The following is a 24213-nucleotide window of genomic DNA, read 5'->3' as shown; positions in this document are numbered from 1 at the left end:
ACTCTCTCTGTCTCTCTGGTAGGTCTGTGTGGAGAAGCTGCTCCCGCTCAGCTCCTTCTCTAGCGCCTTCCATCAGGCCACGTACAACAAGCAGCCCATGTATCGGAAAGCCATCTATGAGGTGCTGCAGGTAAGTGGGGCCTTTGTGGCTCCCTTCTGGCCAGCTGTCTTGGCCATCCCTTGCTCCCTCTGCGTGGCGAGATGGTCAGCAGAAGGACTGGTCTGTTAGGAAGGGAGGTGGGAAAGCCACCCTACAACCCATTCCTTTCAATAGTAATAGCAAGTACATTTCTATACCGCTTATCAGTGCACTTAAGCACTGCCTAAGCAGTTTACAAAGTGTAAGCTAATTGCCCCCATCAAGCTGGGCTCTCACTTTAGCAACCAATGGGAGGATGCAAGCCTGAGTCAAGCTTGAGCCCCTGGCTGGAACTGAACTCACAACCTTGTGGTTTGTGAGTGAGTGGCTGCAGGACAGGCATTTAACCACTGCGCCACCAGGGCTCAGATAGTGCCCAACCTCTAGCCTTCTTTGCCTCATCATCAGTCTGGAACCAGCTTGCTAGAAATACAGAATAGAGGGGTGCTTTCAGAGTACATAATTTGGATTGTTCAAACTAATGATCAGGCTGCATGCTAAAATGAAAAGCAAATGTGAAACCCCTCTCATCCCAGGAGTGATGGCCACCTTGGCCTTGGGAGGTGGGATTCCTTCTGCTATACTGGTGAGAATACTCTCCATGCTCTTGTGCTCTGCTGCTCTAGAAAAAGGAAGATCCAGGATTGAGTGAGAGGGGTGCTCTTATCCTCAGGAACCCCAAGAAAGACCTTTTCACATCCCAAATAGCATCTCCTTTCCCATCTTTTGTTTCTTTCCCTTGCTTCAGGTGGCTAGTAGCAGGTCAGGCAAGATCTTCCCCTCCTGTCCAGAGAACGACGAAACAGACACATCCAAAGTGGTGGAGATCCAGAACAAGCAGATGATTGAATGGGCCCTGGGGGGTTTCCAGCCATCGGGTCCAAAGGGCCTGGAGCCTCCAGAAGGTAATGGAAGGGAGAAGCAGTCTGACACAGATGGAGAAATACGCCCTGGAGAAGCTGGACCTAACATGGGCCAGGTTGCTGGGGTGGTCTCTTCCTTGTGCCTGGTGGGTACCGTCCCTTGGGTTGCAGGGGGGAAGAAGGCAAGGGTATCTTTCTGCCCCTGGCCCTGCAGGGAAGGGATCAGTTGGGGAACCGGTGCTCAGCCCCCAGTCTCTGTCAGGTCCCAGGTGAGATAAGGGACTGAGATGAGATAAGATAAGCCCACTGCCCCCAGATGAGATTAGGGAGAAGAGCCTCCCAGTGGAAGGATGCAAAGATTGATGGATGGATGCTCCCCTGCTGACCCTCTCTTCTCTGCCATCCTCCCAGAGGAGCGCAACCCCTACAAAGAAGTTTACACTGAGATGTGGGTGGAGCCTGAAGCCGCCGCTTATGCCCCTCCCCCGCCCGCCAAAAAACCAAGGAAAAGCACAGTGGAGAAGCCCAAGGTCAAGGAGATCATAGACGAGCGCACCAGAGGTAGGTCTTGGTTTCTTACTCCTGCCAAGCCTTGTCCAGAGACAGAGAAGCCGGGGCTCATGGAGGAGAGGCACCAGGGCAGCAGCCAACCTGTTTCCCCCTCATGGCGCCAGCAATGAGCCCCTTCATGGCCTGCCCCAAACTGGCTACCGACCCCTTGTCCTCTGATTCCTGGGATCATGGAAGTATTTTGCCATGCTTAGACCTGCCATAGAGAGACATAGAAAAAACAGCAAAATGGAGATGCTCACTTGAACTGACAGAATGTGGGGTGGGGAAGGGTGGCCCACAGCAACTTAAGTCTGGTCCCTGGACTTTTGAAGCCCCCAGAGATTATGCTCCTCTAACACATTTTCTTCTCTTCCCAGAGCGCCTTGTTTATGAGGTTCGACAGAAGTGCAGGAACATCGAAGGTGAGTGTGGACAAGTGTATTTGCTGCTCTTGCTTCCCCATTGCCACCCCCAGGGAAGAAATAACCATACTGAATGACAAGTTAGGGGGACCCACCCAACATCTGTTTCAGGCCCTTGTCTCCAACGTCACAAGGCACCCACCTTCAACCCATCATCCCCTTCAGCAGAGTGAGTGGGACCTTCTGCCACTGGAGAGTGGCCAAGTGTGAGAAAGATCACCATGGAGGTGACAAGGCACACATTCTCCCCCCTTCCCCACCACAACCTTCACTTGATCATAAAATCTCCTCATTGCTCCCACCGCTGCCCACTAGGGAAGGTCTCTTGTGCCACTAGCTTATGCAGCTGCCAGCTCTGAACAATCCAACAGAAAGGGCTAGAATCCCCCTGACCCTGTTGGTTGTGCTTTTGTAAGAGAGGGGCCTTGCTGATTCCTACAGGGAGGGGAGGAGGGACAGGGAAGGCACTGCTCATGGCTCCCTCTCACCCTGGTCAATGCGGCTCTTTTCTCTCCTCCCTTGCCCTCCATCCTGATCCAAGATATCTGCATTTCCTGTGGGAGTCTCAATGTCACCCTGGAACACCCTCTCTTCATTGGAGGAATGTGCCAAAACTGCAAGGTAGGAGGGAGGGCAGGGGAGGTGGGAGCAAACGGGGTGTGTTTGAGAGAGGAGTGCTGGAAGTGGACAGAGGGCTTGGGGCTCTGAGGGGGAGGTTGAGTGCTGGCCCTTAAAACAGAACTCTGGCATAGTGGCCAAAATGATCAATGAATGGGTCCAGGAGCAAATCAAGGCTGAAATCTCACTAGCAGTCAAAATGACTGAGCTGAAACTGTCATATTTTGGCTGTATTAAGAAATCAGTTTCAACTTTTGGCATCCCTCTGCACTGAGAAATCTCTGTGAGTCCCAGTCATCCACAGTCCTAACTCAGGTCTTGCAAGCTTAGGCCTGCACCATGGCTTCCTTGGTGGAGTCCATCCACTTTTAATGTGGTATTTTCCTACTGCTTTCCACTTTCCATAGCATTATCCCTTTTACTAGTAAATCTTCATATGATGCATCCAAAACACAATCGTATCAGTTTAGTCATCCTAGTTTCTAGGAAGAGTTGGATGACAGGTTTGATTTGCTCTTGAACCCAATTATTTGTCTTTTGGGCAGTCTGTGCTATCCATAGAGCTATTCTTCAACATCACATTTCAAATGGATTTATTCTGTTCCTGCCATCTTTCACATTCAAAAATAGAAATCAGAAATGTTGTGGTATTCAATAATATGCCTTTACACTTGAAGATCTCCTCTGATTCCTTCATAGCTGTCCTTCCAAGTCCTACATGGGGCTACCCTTGTGCCAAGTTCAGAAGCTTTAACTAGTCCAAAATATGGCAGCCAGATTGGTCGCTGGTAAATCCAGAACAGACCATATAACACCTATTTTAAAATCCCTCCACTGTCTGCCAATTAGCTTCTGGACTCGATACAAGGTGTTGGTTATTACCTTTAAAGCCCTGCACGGCTTGGGCCCAGTTTACTTGCGGGAGCGCCTCCTCCCCTATAATCCATTTGCGGGAGCGCCTCCTCCCCTATAATCCACACTCAGGTCCTCTGGGAAGAACTTTCTGCAGCCAAGGAAGACCAGGTTGGCTGCAGTTTCCCAGAGAACCTTTTCATCTGCTGCTCCGAAAGCGTGGAATGACCTGCCGGAGGAGATCTGTTGTATTACCACCCTTGATGCCTTCAAGGAGGCAGTCAGGATGAATCTCTTCTGGCAGGCCTTCCCAGACTGACCTCCCATTAAAGTCAGCCCCATCTGCCCATAGTTGTCCTATGCCATCTGCCTGTTTTTAACTGTTTTAACTGTTTTATAACTGTTATAATTATTTTAATGAGATATCTGGTAATTGATTGTTATTATTTTTATGTTAGTGGAGGGTTGGGGAATTGTATACTTGGTGATTCTGTTTTGTTATGTAACCTTATTTCTTTTACTGTAACTCACCTTGATCCGTACTAGATAGAATTCAGAGATATAGCCATGGAAAATCAGCGTGCAAATGGGTCTTGTAGCACCTGTGAGAGTAACTGAGAGAATGAAGCTGGTAGCATACACATTCATAGACGAGGGTAGCATCCACACTGCAGAAATAATTCGGTTTGACATCACATTAACTACCATGGCTCAGTACTATGGAATTCTGGGAAGTGTTGTTTGTTACAGCACCAAATCAGTGGAGCCTCATCCCTCTTTTGGCAGAAGTAGCGAGGGGGTGCTTCTGCCCTCTTTAATGGCCCTGTGGAAGGGACTCATCTCTTGGAAAGAAAGACTGAGACTCGAAAGACAGAGCTTATATACAGATGTTCCCATTTTCCTATTAGCTGATTTTCCTGGGTGACTCTTTTAGCAGAGACCAAGTTGGTTGCTCCTGTATGCTAGCATGGCTTGTACAAGGCTTGGTCAACACAAAGCACGTTCAGATGGAATGCTCCTTGTGCAGCATGGTCCATGCTTTCAGCAATGGGCATGACCATCAGTGGGAGGAGAGAAGGTAGGGGCAGCTTGCATGTCTGAATGGGTTACTCTTGCCCAGAACCTGGGAGACCAGGATTCAAGGTGTGCCATTGCACTGGAGACACTCCGTGGTCACTGGCTCCCAGTTCCACGTCTCTAGAGTGGGAATTTCTGTCTTTGCTGTTGATGTCACATAAGGTGCTTTCTCATGAATGGGTCGTGGGTGGGAAGGGAGGCTCATCTTGGTGGCGCAGCGGTTAAATGCTTGCACTGCAGCCACTCACTCACAAACCATACAGTTGCAAGTTCAATACCAGCTCAAGCTCGACTCAGCCTTGCATCTTTCCGTAGGTTGCTAAGATTGTTGGGGGCAAGTAGCTTACACTTTGTAAACTGCTTCGGGCATGCTTAAGTGCACTAATAAGCGGTGTAGAAATGTACTTGCTATTGCTATTGCTCTCTCTTCTCTTGGCTGGACTGGCTAGAAATGTCCTTCACAACTTCCTTGTCTTTCCTCCTCTGCCACTGCTTCTTAGAACTGCTTTTTGGAGTGCGCTTACCAGTATGATGACGATGGCTACCAGTCCTACTGCACCATCTGCTGTGGCGGCCGTGAAGTCCTCATGTGTGGGAACAACAACTGTTGCCGGTGAGCTGGGTGAGGGAAGGGAAGGCAGTTGTACTAAGAAGGGGCATCCCCACATCTCTTCCCCACACCAACGCCCCCCCTTTAAGTCACAGGCATCACCAGTAGGATGCAAGAAACACACCCGTTGCTCTTTCTTGCCTACAAGAGAGGAGCAATGAGCTTCTTTATATTATTATTATTATTAACCTTTATTTATAAAGCGCTGTAAATTTACACAGCACTGTACAAAAATATATAGACAAGAGCACCCTTTCCTTCCTTTTTGGGGACCAGACCTACAATGAGAGACTAGCTCTGTCATTTCTCCCTGTGCCCAGGAGGAAAGTCTGGGCCCAGGGAGGCAGCGAAAAGTTCATTCTGCAGCCGGCAGAGCTGCCCTGAACACCAGATTGACCCAAGCTACAGATGTCAGGGCCAGCCGCCTTGCTGCTCAGTCTCATTCCCAGAAGCCAAGACCAAAAGCCCCTTCTGGCTATCGCTCTGACCTTTGTTTTGCTGGCCCAGGTGCTTCTGTGTGGAATGTGTAGACTTGCTGGTGGGTCCTGGGGCTGCTCAGGCGGCCATCAAGGAAGATCCCTGGAACTGCTACATGTGTGGACACAAGGGCATCTATGGCCTGCTCCGGCGGCGGGAAGATTGGCCCTCACGCCTTCAGATGTTTTTCGCCAACAACCACGACCAAGAGTTTGTGAGTTCAGGGGGCACTGTGGTAGTGGGTGGAGGGGACCCAGGAGAGTGAGCACAAAGTTGGCTGCCTGGATGCCTGGCCACTAGAATGGCCCAGGAGGCAGGCTGTGCTATGTGTGGCCTTCCTGGGCTTCTTCTGCCTCTACCAGCTGGTAACTTCCCATCACCAGACCTACAGCCGCCGCTGCTGGGCCCCTTCCCCATTAGCCTCCGCCTCCGGAGACCGTGGCTTCATCCTGCAGACATGTCTTGGCCAATGGCCTTCACTTTGGCCACCTCACGCTGCTGCTGCTACTCCTGTGTGTGTTTCCCCAGGACCCACCAAAGGTTTACCCACCAGTCCCAGCTGAAAAGAGGAAGCCCATCCGAGTGCTCTCCCTTTTTGACGGCATTGCCACAGGTGAGCCCTGGCCCTCCCCTTGCCATAAAGCCCAACTGTGGCCTGCAAGGAGTAACAAGTGGCAGGAACCCCCTCTCTGATTCCCATTCATTAGGCCTGCTGGTGTTGAAGGACCTGGGTATCCAGGTGGATCGGTACATTGCTTCCGAGGTGTGCGAAGACTCCATCACGGTTGGAATGGTCCGGCACCAGGGAAAGATCATGTATGTTGGTGATGTCCGCAACGTCACCCAGAAGCACGTACGTGGAGCGCTGGGGGTGGGGACGTCATCCTCCCTTTGTATCCAGCCCCACAGCCGTGGCCCCCTCTGCCTGACTGACTGTTCCCGCTCTTCATTCCAGATACAAGAGTGGGGGCCCTTTGACCTGGTGATTGGAGGCAGCCCCTGCAATGACCTCTCCATTGTCAATCCTGCCAGGAAGGGTCTTTACGGTAGGTGGCACCCTCCACCTCTGCTGGGGTCTGCAAAGGTCACCTCCTTTTAAAACTGTTTAACACAACTGGGTCATTTCATAGTGATCCACCGCTGCCTCCATCATAGGAGGGAGGGAAGATCTCTGTCCTCCAAACTTTGTCAAGGAATCTGCCCTGGGGTTAGGAGAAGAATCACACCCTTTAGTCACACATTTAGCCCTTGTGGAGTGCAGAAGGGTGGGTGAATGAAGGCTTGCAGAGCAAGTTTTAGTGGGTAAAGCAGTGAGGCTACACAAGGAAAACGTTAGACCCAGAATTGAAAAGAACCATCCTCATCTGTGATGGGCCAATTTTATATATATATATAAAAATCTTGGAGTTAAAATAAACCCTACATTTTACCTGGGGTTAGGAGCACAGGACCCCCATGAAGGTGGGAAATCCACAAATAAAAAACCTTACCTTTTTTACCTAAGAGAACACTTGTCTAGAAATCACTAGATCCTCCAGCACTACTCTGTGGTCAACATCCACCAGATGTTGACCATAGAATAATGCTGGAGTACCTACAAGTGCCTAGTGAAATGTATACTCTAGCCATCTCTAGGTCCTCCAGCACTACTCTATGGTCATCTTCCAGCAGAATTTCTCTGGAGGACTTAGAGATTCCCAGAGAAAACATCTTAATCATATCCACAAATAAAGCCACAAAAGTCAAAGCCACAAATGTAGAGGGCTGAGTGTAGTTTTATGCTCCAGAAAGCAGCTTTGTAGACATAAGGAAGACTAGAGCAGTGTTTCTCGAACTGATCTTCCAAAGATTTTGGAATTCCAACTTCCAGAATTTCTGACCATTAGCCTTGTTGGCTGGATTTCTAGAAGTCGAAATCCAAAACATCTGGACACCAGAGTTTGAGAAGTACTGGTAGAGAGCAAACTGAAGGGCAAAGACTCCTGGAGGGCCCTTGAGCACAACTAGGACTAGGGACTTGATATACACATCCCTTTGTTAAGAACATGTGGTGCTTAAGGTAAGGGTTGAAAGAGCTTCACTACCGTTACCAGTCTCAAAGATCACCAGCTAAATACATTCAGCTAACAAAGCCCATATTTCTTCACAAATATATTGAAAATAGATATTTTCCCAGTATTACTGTTGCTGTTATTGTTTTTATTATGACTACCATATATATATATATATATATATAGAGAGAGAGAGAGAGAGAGAGAGAGAGTCAAGCACAGTTTTGGGGGTCCAAATTACAGATTTTGATATGACCCGTGGATAAATTGGGTAAAACTTAGGGGTACGTAACAATACATCTAAAGGAGAGGAAAACAATGCCAAAGAACCTACAAACTTCCAGCAAGCATACTGTATATACTCGTGTATAAGTCGACCTCATGTATAAGTCGAGGTGGGGTTTGGAGGCCAATATTATGGATTTTAATATGACCCGTGGATAAGTCGAGGGTGCAGTCAGAGTCCCTCTGCTCCGCTTGCCTCTTGGTGCTCCTTTGAGTGGCTGCTGCCCCCGAGACTTCCCTGCTGCTCTGCTTGCCTTTGGTGTTCTGTGAGGGCAAGCGCCAAAAAGCCATCTCTGCTGCCATCCCCAGTGCTCCTTCTCCCATGCTTCTCCCTTGGGGCTCTCTAACTCAAAGTGTTCATAGAATCATAGAGTTGGAAGAGACCCCAAGGGCCATCCAGTCCAACCCCATTCTGCCATGCAGGAAATCCAAATCAAAGCATCCCCATTGACAGATGGCCATCCAGCCTCTGTTTAAAGACCTCCAAAGAGGGGAGATTCAGATTTTTTTGCTCCTTTGTATATTTTGGAGAGGAAAGAATTAAAGAGAGGCTCCTTTCCCCCCACCATTTCAGTTGGGGCTCTCCAGCAAGTCTTAAGTTTCTGCCTCTTTAAGAACAGAGCAGCTAGTGGTTCCCAAACTTTGCTCCTCCAGGTTTTTGGACTTCAACTCCCAGAAGCCTCAGCCCTCTTAGCTAATGGCCTAGGATTCTGGGAGCTGAAGTCTGAAACCCCTAGAAGGCCAGAGTTTGGGAACCACTGAGATAGAGCTCTCCCCCTTCTTCTTTTTCCTGATGCTGATGAAATCAGGCAAGCTGACTTCTACCAGCAATAGCTATGGCCAGTGTTAGGTTTTTCCCCCCTTTGAAAAACAAGCAAATGAACATCCCTCCCTTCCTTTTGCCCAGGGAAAGTGCCCTTAAAAGAAAGGCTGCCTGCCTTCCCTCCCTGCCTGCCTCCCTGGGTCCCCGGCGCCTGCCTGAGTCGCCAGTGCTCCTGCAGCTGTGGAGGCATCCCTGCTTGCTTGCTTGCTGCCTTCCTTCCTTCCTTCCTTCCTTCCTTCCTTCCTTCCTTCCTTCCTTCCTTCCTCTCTCTCCCTCGCTTGCTCCATGAGAGCAAAAAAGAGACGTCCTCCTCTGGGCTCTGCAGCATGAAGAGCCAGGATTAGCAATTTCTTCCCCTTTAAAAACATGAGCAGAGATCCCTTCCCTTTTTCTCCCAGCGCTTGGGAGATTTTCTTTTCCTGATGCTTGAGTGGCTCCAGTGAGTGTTTCCTCTGCTCCCTTTCCTCTCCTGAAGCAGCCCATCTGGGGAACTCTCCCAGGCGCTGGGCTTGCAAGCAAGCGAGGCTTCATGCTGCAGAGCCCAGAGGAAGACGTCTCTTTTTTGCTCTCATGGAGCAAACGGAGAAAGGAAGGAAGGAAGCAAGCAAGCAAGCAAGCAAGCAAGCAAGCAAGCAGGGATGCCTCCACAGCTGCAGGAGCACTGGCGACTCAGGCAAGCGCCGTGGACCCAGGGAGGCAGGCAGGGAGGGAAGGCAGGCAGCCTTTCTCTTAAGGGCACTCTCACTGGACTAAAAGACCTGCAAATCAACCCCCGCTCCCCGGAAAGAGTCCCGGCAGCCATTTTTGGAACTGCATTTCCGAATATACACATGTATAAGTCTACCTAAGATTTTGAGATCAATTTTTGGGCATAAATTCTTCGACTTATAGACAAGTATATACGGTAACTGTTTGTGCTTTCACTAAAGGCTGAATGGATGCTCTTGTCTTTCACCAGTAAGTGAAAGTAAAAGTACAGGACCAAAGAGGAATTCAAACAAATAGCGAGCCTGTGTAGAGATAAAGTCAGAAAAGCTAAAGCACAGCATGAGCTCAGGCTTGCCAGAGAGGTTAAGAACAACAAGGGCTTTTTTGGATATGTCTGCAGCAAAAGGAAGAAGAAGGAAACGGTAGGTTCACTGCGTGGAGAAGATGGCAAAATGCTAAGAGAAGACAGAGAAAAGGCAGAATTACTCAAGACCTTCTTTGCCTCAGTCTTCTCAGAAAAGGAAAAGGGGCTCAATCTGAGGATAATGGAGCAGAGGACAGGATAAGTAAAGAGATAGTAGAGGAATACCTTGTTAATCTAAATGAATTTAAGTCTCCAGGACCAGATGAACTCCATCCAAGGGTACTAAAGGAACTGGCAAATGTAATATCGGAGCCATTGGCAATAATCTTTGAGGACTCCTGGAGAAGGGGAAAAGTCCCAGCAGACTGGAGGAGGGCAAACGTTGTCCCCATCTTCAAAAAGAGGAAAAAGGGGGTCCCAACAATGATCCTCCAGTTAGTCTGACATCAACACCAGGAAAGATTCTGGAGCAGATCATTAAACAGAGAGTCTCTGAACATCTAGAAGGCAATTCCATAATCACAGAAAGTCAACATGGGTTTCAGAGAAAGAAGTCATGCCAGACAAACCTTATCTCTTTCTTTGATAAAATGACCATCTTGTTAGATGAAGGGAATGCTGTGGATGTACACAGAGAAATGTAAGGTACTGCACTTAGGGCAGAAAAATGAAATGCACAGATAGAGGATTATGGGGGACACCAGGCTGAATGAAAGTACATGTGAAAGGGATCTAGGAGTCCAAGTAGACCACAAGTTGAACATGAGTCAACAGTGCGATGTGGCAGCTAAAAAGGCCAATGCAATTTTAGGCTGCATCAATAGAAGTATAGTGTCTAGATCCAGGGAAGTAATAGTGCCATTCTATTCTGCTTTGGTCAGGCCCCACCTGGAATATTGTGTCCAGTTCTGGGCACCACAATTCACAAAGGACATTGAGAAACTGGAGCATGTCCAAAGGAGAGCGACTAAAATGGTGAAAGGTCTGGAAACCATGCCCTATGAGGAACGACTTAGGGAGCTGGGGATGTTTAGCCTGGAGAAGAGAAGGCTAAGAGGTGATATGATGGCCCTGTTCAAATATTTGAAGGGATGTCATATTGAGGAGGGAGCAAGCTTGTTTTCTGCTGCTCCAGAGACTAGGACCCGGAGCAATGGATGCAAGCTGCAGGAAAAGAGATTCCAGCTCAACATTAGGTGGAACTTGCTGACAGTAAGGGCTGTTCAGCAGTGGAACAAACTCCCTCGAAGTGTAGTGGAGTCTCTTTCCTTAGAGGTCTTCAAATAGAGGCTGGATGGCCATCTGTCAGGGATGCTTTGATTGTGATTTCCTGCATGGCAGGGGGTTGGACTGGATGGCCCTTGTGGTCTCTTCCAACTCTATGATTCTGTGACTTACATTGACCCATGGATAAGTCAACTGGGGGGGATGTTTGCTTTTTGGTGTAATTTTGAGTAAAATTTCTGGACTTACACATGACTGCATGCAGTATTCGCTCTCATATATAAGGAAAGAAGCTGTATATATTGGGCACCCCCAAATAAAAACCCTTTGTGAACTATTTTGCAGTCTGGAAACTCTTTGGTGGGGTGTCAAGACAGTCTGTCCTCCAGTACTTGAGCACTGACCTCTTCTTCCTTTTCTTTCCCCCACCCAGAGGGCACTGGACGGCTGTTCTTTGAGTTCTATCGCCTTCTGCATGAGGCACGGCCCAAGGAGGGGGATGACCGGCCCTTCTTCTGGCTCTTTGAAAACGTGGTGGCCATGGGCGTCAGTGACAAAAGAGACATCTCTCGCTTCCTAGAGGTGAGGTGAGGTGAGGTGAGGGGCTTCCCCCCAGACAGTCCTCAGAATGTTCCTGGGCAGAAGAGTCTGTCTTGCATGCCATGGGAAGGCGGCTGGGCTGGGGCCAGAAGGTCTGGGCCTGCCATAAGTATGGATTGAGTTTGAGGCGAAGCTGCAGGGAGTGGGAAGAAAAGCAGCATCTCTCCATGGTAGGTTTGCCAGGTCAAGGCTATCCCAGGACATGAAAGGATGTGGGCCCTGGTGATGCCATTAAGCATGATACGTCACGCACCCACCACTGTTGCACAGAGTATTTCAAAAGACCAAGTTGAACCAGACTAGTGCGATTCTAGGCTGCATCAATAGAAGTATAGTGTCTAGGTCAGTAATAGTGCCACTGTATTCTGCTTTGCTCAGGCCAAACCTGGAATAATATTGTCTCCAGTTCTGGGCACCACAATTCAAAAAGGATGTTGAGAAAGGCAACTAAAATGGTGAAGGGTCTTGAAACCATGCCCTATGAGGAGTGACTTAGGGAGCTGGGGATGTTTAGACAGTTAAGAGGTGATACAATAACCTTGTTTAACTATTTGTAGGGATGTCATATTAAGGATGGAGCAAGCTTGTTTTCTGCTGCTCCAGAGAACAGGTGCAATTGATGCAAACTTCAGGAAAAGAGAGTCCACCTCAACATTAGGAGGAGCTTCCTGACAGTAAAAGCTGTTTGACAATGGAATGCACTCTTTAGCAAAGCGGTGGAGGTCTTTAAACAGAGGCTGGATGGCCCTCTGTTGGGGTGCTTTGATGATAGGTTCCTACATGGCAGAACGGGGTTGGACTGGATGGCCCTTAAAGTTTCTTCCAGCTCTGTGATTCTAAGACACATTAAGTGGGGGTGAACATAAATACACTTGCTTTTCAAGGCAGTGATCTCACCCTGAGATTCCTTCCCCTTGATCAAAGGGGGGCAAGGCCCTGGAATATAGTAACCTTTAACCTTTCCCACTACTCTCCCTGCCAGAAGGCAGAACCTACCTCTCTGTTGATCCAGGGCAAGCCCAATACAATGCCACCAGAGGGCTCTGGACCTTTAGCGGGACCAGTGCCTTGATTTCCACTCTGAGTTTTTCAGTGAAGACAGAGTGTTGCATCCCATTGCCCAAGTAAGGGCCAGTTCCAAAGGGGATAAGATTCAGTTACAGAATCTCTGAGTAGTTCATTGCCCAATCTCATGACCTTCATTGGATTTGGGGTAGGTGATGATGCTCAGCCAAGTGTAAATGTTACAAGACTGCGGTTGCACCCTAAAATGGGGGAGGGGGAAGAATTTGGCATTGCCACCAATGCCCATTCTGACTTCAAATAAGGCTGGGATAGGCGAGAAAGAGAGGGGTGTCTTTGAGAGCCCTTAGAAAGGTTTCAGGGGGGTTGGAAAGGCCAGCAGACAGATCTGGGGGAGATGGGAAAGGAAGCATCACTGTCATCATCCCCAACTTCAGCACCACTGTTGTGGTCTCTGTTGATATCACATCCTTCTCCCTCAAGACTGGGAATTGAGACAACTTGGAAACTAAAACGGATACAGTATTAGTTAAGACATATAAAAGGTTGACATTAAAATGTGATTAAACTGTCAGTAACATTAAAAAATCTTAAAGCACACAATAAAAATAATTGAAAACAGTTGCTCCATTTTCCTGTCCTGCCATGTGACTTTCCCCTTCCTTCCTTCCTTCCTTCCTTCCTTCCTTCCTTCCTTCTTTCTTTCCTGTCTGCAGTCCAACCCCGTGATGATCGATGCCAAAGAGGTCTCCGCAGCACACAGAGCCCGATATTTTTGGGGAAACCTGCCTGGCATGAACAGGTGGGTCAGAGGTGCAGTCTGGCCGCACGGCTGTTGCCAACAGAACCTGGCATCCGTCAATGAGCTCTGTGTGTTTTGAAGTTACTTTGAATTTTATTCCATTTCTTTAGTTTTATTTTATTTATTTATTTATTATTTGGTTTCATTTGGTTTGACAAATTTGAGTTTTATGTCTGTTTCATTGTATGCTTTATTGACTAATTGCTGTTGATTTATAGCTTTTCAGTTGATGTTTGTAAGCTGTTCTTTGGGACTCTGTGTAGTAGAAATTGGGTTACAGATATTTTAAAAAGGGAAGCTGGCTGATTCCTACACAAAACCCTCACATCGGCTTGTGGAGATCTGGGTTCTAGTCTTGTTAAAGCACTAATGCTCTCTTTCACTGTCTGAGAATTCTGGATCTCTCTCCCTAAATTGCAAATGCCAGGCTCCTGTAGGCTGCCAACAGTTCAAATGGAATGATAATATTATAATTATGTAGTGTGAATTGGGCCCAGAGTGTTAGTGCAGGACAAATATATTTTGTTACTCCTTATTCCTACTCCTGTAGGAATCTCTTACTCCTTTACTCCTACTCCCCAGCCCAGCTTACCCGACAGGGTGATTGTGTGGATAAAGCAGGGAAGGGGCCCACATTCTCTGTCTTGAGCTTACTGGAGGAAAGGTGTGATAAAAATGTAACACATAATGAGAGCGCTGAGCAATGTTGCCCATATATGCCATGGTATTTGAAATAATAATACATAGACTCAAGTAATTAAAATCAAACTTTTGAACATCTCTGTATAAAGAAGAAATATTGCAAAGAGAGAAGTCTTGAATGCAGGGACTTTACAGTGGGAACTTATTGGAGGGAGAAGGATTGGATTTGCTGGGGTCCCAGTCCATGGCTCTCTTGTTCTCCTTCCAGGCCATTGGCTTCAACTGTGAATGATAAGTTGGAACTGCAAGAGTGTCTGGAACATGGCAGGATAGCCAAGGTGAGTGTGCCATGGAAGCCATGCCAAGGCTGTGGGCTTTGGGGACAAGAAGGGATTCTGCAGGGATCTTGGGAAAGTGGTTGGGAAGAAGATTGCAAAACAGGTCCAGTGTGTGCCTTTCCTACTTCCCATGCCACCCACAGGCTTCCTCACAGGGAAGCCAAGTTCAGTTGGAGGTTGGCTTCCTGTCGCTGGGCACATTGGCTGAGGAAAGAAGGGCTCTCCCTCTGGGCAGGGCCCCAAAGAGAGTGGAGACTGGGAACCTAAAGCAAAGAGTGAGGTGGGAGCCACGGGAAAGAGCCACCATCTTGGCAGCCCCCCCACCCTGAGGTTTTTTCGTTTGTGTGTTTGCTCCAGTTCAGCAAAGTCCGCACTATCACCACTCGCTCCAACTCCATCAAACAAGGCAAGGATCAGCACTTCCCCGTCTTCATGAATGAGAAGGAAGACATTCTGTGGTGCACCGAGATGGAGAGGTAGGTGCTGAGTAAAGGGCTGAGCCCCACTTCCTTCCTGGGGGCCTCCCCCCTCCCCAACTTCTCCCAGGCCAGCATCTCTGTCCGTATCATGTCTGTCTGAGGACCTGCAGTACGTTTGCTTTTTGTTGCCCCAGGATTCCCTGCTCCCCATACCTCTCCCCACAGGTCTGGTGCCAGTCCTTGCCCCACAACCCAGGTCCCAGCCATCCTCTGGTCACTACAGTGGCAGTTCCCACATTGTTTCCATTCTCCCATCCTCCTGGTTTTGTCCAGAATGGCTTTCTTTGTCCACGGGTCCCTTTCCAGCGAAGAAATTGTGCCCCTCGTCTCCTTAGTCTCCTTTTGTTCTTTTTCAACAGGACTTTCCCTGCCGTGTCCCCAATAGCTAGCCAACAAACTGCCGTACCTTTTGCCCGGTTTGCGGTTTGTGTTTCTCAAAGTCTGCCTGTTGTGCTGGCAGGCGTGTTAGGCTGAGGGGCACCCCACACCTGCTATCTTGGTTGCTTATTTCAGCTTAGTCCTCAAACCCTTTGCTATTTCTGGGGGAATCCACTGGGTCAGAGGTGGGATCCAGCCACAGAGACGCTGGTTATCAGTGGGCAGGTTGTTAACAGAACCACCAGCCCATCCTCCCCTTAGAGCATGTTGGCATAGGTTTCAGAGGTTTTTCCTTTGCTGAGTTTTGAGGTTGTGCTTGAATTTTATCCCATTTCTTTGATTTTATTATTTTAGTTGATGGTTTTGAGTTTTTATGTCTGTTTATCACACACACACACACACACACACACACACCGGCCATTAGGTCTCCAGGTGACACTTGTCAGCCCCTGCATCCATTCACCTGTCCCCAGAGACAACCAGAGTGCCCTTGCAGTTAATCGGTGCTAACCTGTGCCCATTAACCTGCCCTTTCCTGTGCCCACAGGGTCTTTGGCTTCCCCGTCCACTACACAGATGTGTCCAACATGAGCCGCCTGGCAAGGCAGAGACTGCTCGGTCGCTCTTGGAGCGTTCCTGTGATCCGCCACCTCTTCGCCCCACTGAAGGAGTACTTTGCCTGCGTTTAAAGAGTCGCACTCATAGAACTGGCAAAGCGGAGGAGGAGGGAGAAGAGTCTCAAACACAACCACCCCCAGGAACCGAAGCGAAGTGGCCCCAGAATGGAGGAGGTGGCTGGTGGGCGAGAGGGAGGGAGGGAGAGGACGCCCTGCGGGTGGGTGCCGGCCCCCGCTGCCCGGGTCTTCACCCATCCACTCCCCGGTTCAAACCACCCTCAATCAAACCAACCGGTCCCACTCTTGTTGGTCACAACCTTTTAATTTCCTGCTCTTTCTGGATGGGTTTGTCTGTTAGTTTGGTTTCTGCCTCTCCTCGGCTGGGTCCCAGCAGATTGCGGGCACGACCGCAGGCACCACCGACTGCAACAGGAAATCCCAGCCCAGCCCAAAGCTGAGCGGGCCTTGGGGCGACATGCTCAGTTTAGGAGCACAAAGCGGGGTACGCCGGGGCCCCTTTGCATCTACCAGCGCCGTTCTGGGGGTGAGCGCAAGCTGGGAAAGCCGCAAGCCCCGCCAAGCCCCTTTCCCAGTTCCCCTCATGCCCCCCCCCACCGGACACACATGCAAACACAAACACAGAGTTTTCTATAGTATTTGGGTGCCTACCACACAGGAGACCTTGATAAAAGCCCAGCTCCTACAGCCGCTCTTACCTCTTGTTTACAGTTTATATATATGTGAGAGTTATGCTAAAGAAATGTCTATATATAAAAGGTACTGTTACTACTGTACAACTGACTTTCAAAATGGTGCTTCTACAACAGCAGGGGTGGGGCTGATTGGCAGCTTCTGTGGTGCTTTGGGTGCCAGCCTGCCGGAGGGGGGTCCCCTGCTTTTTGGAGAGATCGTGCCCCCTTCCCACAAAGGAAGGTGGGTGGCGAGGGAGGGCCGGCGGCAGAGACAGGCACCCTTCTCCGCCTGGGGTGCCATGCAATAATTGCTTTTATGTCCTAAAAGGCAACCCTCCCTCAGGCCAGGGGCTGGGCCTTGCAAGGCAGGGCTGGCCTGCAGAGCTCCCAAAGGCGGTGGCCCTAAACATTATTATTCAGTGGTGCTCTCCCTCAGTCGGCGCTCTCTGGGGCTCCCCCCTGGGCTCCTGCTGCCCCCTCCCTGGCTGGCAGATGGGGAGGCTGGCAGCACCAGCCGGGCCCAGCAGTGTCCGTTTCAGTCATCTCCAAACTCAGGCTGCAGCGTCCCTCGCAAGGCCTATGGTCCTGCCCCTTTCTTCTCCGTTTTTGCCCCTTGGGTTACAAGGCTCAGCTACAGGATCCCCTGGGAAGGGAGGGGGGCTGTGTGGTAGAGAGGAAGGAAGAAGAGCCCCACAACTGGGAGTAGTTCCCCAATGCCATTCCTCTGTGGTCTCACTCTGGGGGTCTTGGAAGGTCGGCTCCTGCTGCCTGCTTTCTGACCCCTCTCCCTCCTGTTTGTGGCTGATGTGAATTGTAGGCTTCCTGTTTTGCTTGATCAGACTGTGGCTGTGCTGCCCCCCCACCCCACTCCAAAACACACGCATACACAAGTACAGAGACACACTTAAGAGGAGGATAGTAAAGGGTGGGGGGGTCGAGGAAAGGGGACTTGTTGGACTCTTTCCCATGTGCTAAGTCCAAGGAGACTGCATTTTCCTGGAAGAGATCTTGGCAATTGTGTGCACTTTACTTTGGGCAATAGGACAAATAAGCCTTTGCCTGTGAGTCTCTTGAGGTGCGAGGGGTGGCCGTTGGGCTCTGGTCATTCCTCGGTGTGCGGATGTGGGTCTGCTCTTCCCTTCCATTTTTGGGGACTAAGCCCTTGGTGCTAATGGGGAGTTGGGCAGGGGATCCCCCAACACAAGTTCTCTCTTTTCCTCAGCAGCTCTCCCAGCCGCTATTCTGCCTCCGCAGGGGGACAGTGCCTCCCCTCTGCTCCCGTCTTCCCTGCGTCCATGGTGCTCTCGGAGGCAAGGACTGGGCCAGATGCTGAGGCAAATCTTGGGGGGCTGTCTGTGCAGGACGGTGGGGCACCCACCCACCCACTCCCCCAGGATAGCCCCTCCTCCGGTGGGCAAAGCACCTGCAGTGGGCAGAGAGCCTCCCGGTGCTAATCTTTCAGGGAGTTGGGGGGCAGGCAGGCGCCTCCCCTCACTTCCCTTCAAACTGTGAAGGGTCTTGGGGTCTTACTCAGGGTCCAGTGGGGAAGGGATGGGGGGAAGCACTCTGGATGGGGCAGTTGGGCAAGGCATCCATATGCATGCCCCCCCATGTGCGTCTGTGGCAGGCAATCTCCTTTGCGCTCCATTTTGCGTCTAATATCTGCCCCCCCCAAACACACATACAGCTGTGGGCATTGGGCCAGCAATGGTCTCTCTGTCCAGGTAATAACTTCCCCTTCCATTTTGCACGATTTCCAGCCCACTCCCCCCCCCCTTGCCCCAGAGGGGGTGGTTGTAGGGAGGAGAACGTCCCTCTGGCCCTGGGCCTCTTTGAGCCTGGTTTCCCTGGTGCTAAGTGGGAAACCTGGATCCTGAGACCTGTTGCGACCACGACCTGCCCTTGTGGGCTTTGCGCCCAAGGCAGGCTGAGCCATGGGGCTGGCTGAAGGAAAGGAGGCTTCCAAACACCTTGCCAAAGGCCTGCTATGGGGAGATGTGGGGGGCAGGGAGCCAGCAGCTCAACCATCCCCCCCCTTTTAAAAAAAAACAAAGATGTATACTTTGGAGAAGCATATGGGGGTGGAGTGAGTCCACCTTTACCTTCTCCAGAGCCACCTTTTCAGAGAGTTTTGGTTTAGCCATGGGCTTGGCCACTTCATCCCCCAGTTACAGGCCTGGATTTGCCCTCCATCTCTCCGGTTGGCCCTCTTCCTCAACATAGATGGACTTCTTAGGGTCCTCTAGAGCAGGGCCCTCTCCCTCCCCTCCAGCCCCCCAGTTGCCCTTTGCCCAAACTGGAAGTGGTGTCTTGGGAAAGCCTTCTGTCCGTTTTGTCTTGTCGTTGTCTTGGGCCTGTCTTGCTGTCTGCCACAGAATATCCCCCCCCCCCCCCATTTCCCTCCAGGAAAAAGGGGAGATGGACTCTCCAAACAGACTTGACTCAGAGCCCCTCTTGTCAGGTTGCACAGCCCTAGACTGAAAAAGCAAAGCAACCAGGGCCCCCTCCCCACAGACACCCCCTCCCCACAGATCCCCCCAAATTGCCTGAATTCCTTTGGCATCTGCAGAGGGAGGAGGTGACAACCAAGGTGCTAAACCGTTTTATTACAGATCTCTATTGTTAACTTAAAAGTCTGCTGTCTGGACAATGACTGTTTTTGTTTTCTTGTAGTGGAGTTTAAAAGAGCTCTATTATTTTACTCTTATATATTATTATTAAAAAAAAGGCATTTTAACTTTGTACTTGAAACCTAAAGGAAAGATTTCATGTGTTTTAGCCTAGTCATTGAAGTAGCTGAGACGCTTTACTGTTTGTGGGAAATCATGTATTCATGCTGAAGAGTAATCTGTCGAGACCCTGGGAAGAGCTCCGTCCCGTCTCCCTGTCCTCCTCCAGCTGCCTGCCGCCTGACATTCCACGCACCTCCACCCACAACATCCTTCCTTCCTTCCTTCCTTGCTTTTCCTCCGTTCCTCCCCTCCCTCCCTCCCTCCCTCCTTCTCCCCAGGTCCATCCGACCCACTCGCCTTGCTTTTCTTTTTCTTTTCCAGGATGATTTGGGGGTGCCCCCATCCTTTCTGCCGCTTTTATTATTATTTTTTATTTTTTAGGGTTGCTTCTATATTTATTGAAAAATAAATAATGTACATTTCAGAGTATGGTTCTGCTCTGCCAGGGCTGGGGAAGGGGACGGGCCCTTGCCTCCCCCTCCGATCCGAGGGCAGGCTCTGTTGTATCTCTGTGTAAGTATTGCTCGTGACATAGCTGTTTTATAAACTAATTAAAAAGGTCAATGGTGCAGCAGATGTTAGAAAGTCTGTCCGTTCCGCCTCCATCCCATCCTTTGCATCTTTCTTTTGTGCCCAGAACACTCAAATAAGGAAGGCTCCTTGCTGATGTACTTTGTGCTGGAGAACACTTGAATAAATGTTCTGTTTTGTGCAAAAAGAAAAGAAAAAGGAGACTCTCGGACGTCATGTGCTTTTTGTGCCCCTCTTGCGCTGCTGGGGGGTTGCAGTCACTTGGGGCGGGAAACGCTCAGCAAGACGGAGGGGAAGCTCACCCGCTGCCACACCTGGCGTTCTCTCTCAGGGAAATGGCACTAAACACTGGGAAATAAGCTCTGCCACAGTTGCATCCTAGCAGAGACGTTCATGCTCTCAGAGAAGGGGAAAGGGATTCAGACACACTGTTTAAGTGGAAACCACTTCTTTTCCACTTGCTGTTTCAAGTACTATTTTCAGAGATTACCGGTAGGAGATGCTATGCCCTAGAATTCAAAGATACAGCTGTGTTAGTCTGTAAAATCAGTATCTAGAGAGATCTTCTAGCACCTTTGAGACTATCTGAAAGAAAGAAGTTGGCAATGTGAGCTTTCCTAGGCTTCCTCAGATGCATTTGGTGGAGTAGAAGCCAGGCACAGACATACATACATGTGTGTGTGTGTGCCATTGGCATGTGAGGATGTCCATTCAAATTACAAATCCTTTGTGTATGAAGTTGCAGGTCCAATTTTAACTATGGTTGTCAGTGCACAAATACATGGGAAAGTGGTCTAACAACCATTGTTAAAATTGGACCTGCAACTCCATCTCCATACACAAAGGATTTGTAATTTGAATGGACATCCTCACATGCCAAAGGCATCTATAGGTCTGTGCCTGGCATCCACTCCACCCAATGCATCTGAGGATGTAGACTGAAGTATACGAAAGCTCATGCTGTCTACTTCCTTTCTTTCAGTTAGTCTCAAAGGTCCTACAAGATCTCTCTTGACACTAGAAGTCACTTTGGATTTAGTCCATAAAGCATCCACTTGGTATAATGTGCGCTATTCCAGGATCGCAGTTAAAGCAGTACAATTTTCCCCCATTTTTCAGTTGAGCACAAAAGAGGTAAAAATTACAAATCAGTACAGAAGGCCCTCAGTATCTGCAGGCTTGCCATCCACGGATTTAAGGTTGCCATTGAAACCAATGGGACTTGAGGGTCCCGTGTATTTCCTTATCTGTGGGGCAGGAGTTCTGGAACAGATACAAAGGGCAGACTGTACAGTATTAATTTTGGAGGTGTTTGGGGCACCGCCATTTTTATGCCCCCATCATGTGCTAGGGGTGAGGCCGGTATGGACGCTAGGTCCTCGGCCAACCCCTAGCACATGACGGGGGCGGCGCAAAGGCCCGTGTGGAATGGGCCTTCAAATCCCAGGATTTCATTGGTTGGAACCATGGCAGTCAGAAATGGAATAATAATGCTACTCTTGTGTGGTGTGAAGTTGCCCCACGCTGTGGAACATTCTCCCAAGAGAGACGGGGCAAGCTCAGTCTCCCTTGTTGACTTTATTTTTTTACAGCAAACAGTCTAAATATTTTTATTTCATTGGGCTTTTAAATGGTTTTAACTGCAGATGAGTAATACTGAGGGCTACTTTTAGCTTTTTTATTGTTTTGACTATGTTAGGATTGTGTTTTATTGCAGCAGTACTGGTGTCATATGATCTGGATATTATAGTGGTTGAGGTATGCATACAAGCTTTGTCTGTGAACAAAGAAAGCAGTCCAATAGATTTGCCAATATACATATTGTGTGACGCCTGGTATCTGGGCACCAAGCAGCCAAGTTACAATGCTGTCAGCTACCCATCACATAACTATCTGGTTTCTCATAACTGGGTGTCTGACCTCTGAGTTCCTTTCACCTGTTTCTGGATATGTGGCATCTTTTTGATGAAACAGTTCATAGCAATGTGCCTCGATGAAAAGGGGCAGAAGGGCAATGTCTCTGCTACAGTTATCTCCAAGGGCTCAGAATAAATAATAGCAATCAATTATATATGTCTATACATCCAGCTAATTTCAGTTCCAGCCTTCACGTTGCAGTAGATCATCAGGTCAGTAAATCAGAGCAGTAAATCAAGTTAAAATAAACCTGATTAAGGCTTTAAAGCTTGGAATTAACTTGAAAACTAACTAAGTACCATTCTAGTTCCAAGTACACACCACAAGTGTGTACCATTATAGATGCAATTGCTACAAAGTAAATCTTGGCTTCATTGTTTCTCAAAAGTATCTCCTTATCTTTTAATTACTTTATACAAATTTGAATATCACAAGCTGCTAGCCTGTGGTAACAAACACACACCCCTCCTATCCTTGTGGTCACTTCAACACCTAGAAGAGTATGAGGCAGCAGCATAATCCAGCAGTTGAACCATGTGATATTAATGTCCCAACATAGAGCTAGGCCACAACCCCATAATTATAAAAGCAAGAAAAAGGATTAGTCACATCAAAGAAGTTTACATTGCAATAACGTAGTGTACTCACTGTGAGTTTTCCTAGACTAAGAAAACCATCTGACATTCATGGGGTTGCCATAAGTCAACAGGTGACCTGGACACAGACACACACAGCCATATATGTGGGAGTGCGTAACTGCACTGATAGGCAGTATAGAAATGTACTTGCTATTGCTATATATATATATATATTTAACAAATCGCTTCTACTCTGACCACTTTACATTGGCATAATCATAGCAGATCCCAGATTCTCAGTGAGCTAAAGTCAGGACCCTGGAGAGCTCTTAGAGCACTCCCCAAGTATAGCTGTATAAAGATATTGGTGCGTTACAGAGAGCCCAAGAAGGGCACTCTGCTGCTGCCGCCGGTTGCTACGTCCGGGAATCACAGCGGCCAAACCGTGCAGCTCCCGGGCACAGCAAGAAAGAAGTGCTGAAATGGCACTTCTTTCTGGGCCTCGGAAGTGGCACCGCAAGGCGCTGTGCGTCTGCGACATCAAAATGGTGGCCCCCATGTGGACATCCGCCGCCATTTTGTACGGAAGGGACACCCCTTCTCAACCTTAACACGCCCCTTTCTAACCCTAGTACACCCCTTCGGCGCATCTGTAACGCGCCTGAGTCTCCCTTATCCAGGAATCGAAAATACTCCAAAACCCCAAATTCTTCATGGGTGGCTGAGCTAGGGATGATGACTTTCTTTCTGATGGTCCAGTGGGCACAAGCTTTGTTTCATGCCCAACATTGTTTTAAAATATTGTGTCATTACCCTCAGTCTCTGTCTACGGAGCGTATGTGAAACATACATGAACTTTGTATTGAGACTTGGGTCCCATCTCCATGATAGCTCATTACAGTCGGCCCTCCTTACACACGGATTTTTTATACACGGATTCAAGCATCCACAGTTTGAAAATGTTCCAAAAAAGTATAAATGTCAAATATCAAACCTTGGTTTTACATTTTTTATAAGGGACACCATTTTGCTATGGCATTCTATTTAATGGGACTTGTTTTGTTATCCACGGATGGGGTATCGTGGAACCAAACCCCACCGTATAACAAGGCAAATACAGGTATTCCAAAATGTGGGGGGGGACCCAAAACACCTTGGGTTCTAAGGATTTTGGATAAGGGAGACTCAGCCTGTACCTATGATTTATTACGGTACTCAGGATATCCTTCAAGACGGAACTAACCCCCACCTGTCCACCTAAAAGCAATCCTCTGCAACAAATCCCAGTTCTACCATTAGTGTTGCAGATTAGAAAATCCTCGATTAAGTGGAATCCAGTGTGGATAGTGATGTGATGGATGGTGCATGTGAGAGAGTGAAGCAAGTGGCACCTGACAAGGTACACACGCACCTTTGTGTGTTTCTGAACTTTTCTGCCCTTGTGTGCAATGAGTAGCTTTATGGCAACTTGCTAGGCTGTAATTCGCATCTGCTAGTTTGAGGGACGGAACCTGAACCATTGGGTTCAAATTAAGAGAAAGGAAGGTTTTCGTTAAACATAAGATGGAGATGAGTGCTGCTCGGCCATGGAACCCAATCCTCATTGATTGATTTGATTTATATCCCATCTTTCTCTCAGGATGGGATACAAGGCAGCTTCAGAAGGTGGAGGAGGATGTGCGTGTGTGTGTGTTATGATTCTCTTTGAATTTGATGTAGGACCTTGCACACCACACAATAAACCAATAATGCAATATGAAAATGTGATTCTAGGCTGCATCAATAGAGGCATAGCATCTAGATCAAGGGACATAATAGT

At 48.8% G+C, this 24213-nt stretch overlaps 1 protein-coding gene across 10 annotated transcripts in view; it reads left to right on the top strand.

Moving 5' to 3' along the window:
• LOC149310305 (DNA (cytosine-5)-methyltransferase 3A) overlaps window positions 1–20312 on the top strand; it is a 153030-nt gene extending 132718 nt beyond the window's left edge. For all 10 annotated transcript variants that reach the window (XM_089528680.1, XM_089528681.1, XM_089528679.1 and 7 more), the window contains 15 exons: window positions 23–130; window positions 888–1044; window positions 1414–1563; window positions 1932–1976; window positions 2518–2597; window positions 5024–5136; window positions 5641–5824; window positions 6139–6223; window positions 6318–6463; window positions 6566–6656; window positions 11499–11647; window positions 13405–13490; window positions 14401–14470; window positions 14828–14946; window positions 15875–20312. In XM_089528680.1, the coding sequence (XP_089384806.1) occupies window positions 23–130; window positions 888–1044; window positions 1414–1563; window positions 1932–1976; window positions 2518–2597; window positions 5024–5136; window positions 5641–5824; window positions 6139–6223; window positions 6318–6463; window positions 6566–6656; window positions 11499–11647; window positions 13405–13490; window positions 14401–14470; window positions 14828–14946; window positions 15875–16016 (1725 nt within the window). In that variant the 3' untranslated portion in view covers window positions 16017–20312. The remainder of the gene's footprint in view (window positions 1–22; window positions 131–887; window positions 1045–1413; window positions 1564–1931; window positions 1977–2517; window positions 2598–5023; window positions 5137–5640; window positions 5825–6138; window positions 6224–6317; window positions 6464–6565; window positions 6657–11498; window positions 11648–13404; window positions 13491–14400; window positions 14471–14827; window positions 14947–15874) is intronic.
• Window positions 20313–24213: the final 3901 nt, after the last annotated feature.

The sequence above is a fragment of the Sceloporus occidentalis genome, unplaced genomic scaffold, assembly GCF_023333645.1.
Source record: "Sceloporus occidentalis isolate IW3139 unplaced genomic scaffold, rSceOcc1.0.p SCAF_6, whole genome shotgun sequence".
Lineage (NCBI taxonomy): Eukaryota > Metazoa > Chordata > Lepidosauria > Squamata > Phrynosomatidae > Sceloporus > Sceloporus occidentalis.
This window is presented reverse-complemented; position numbering and strand designations above follow the sequence as displayed.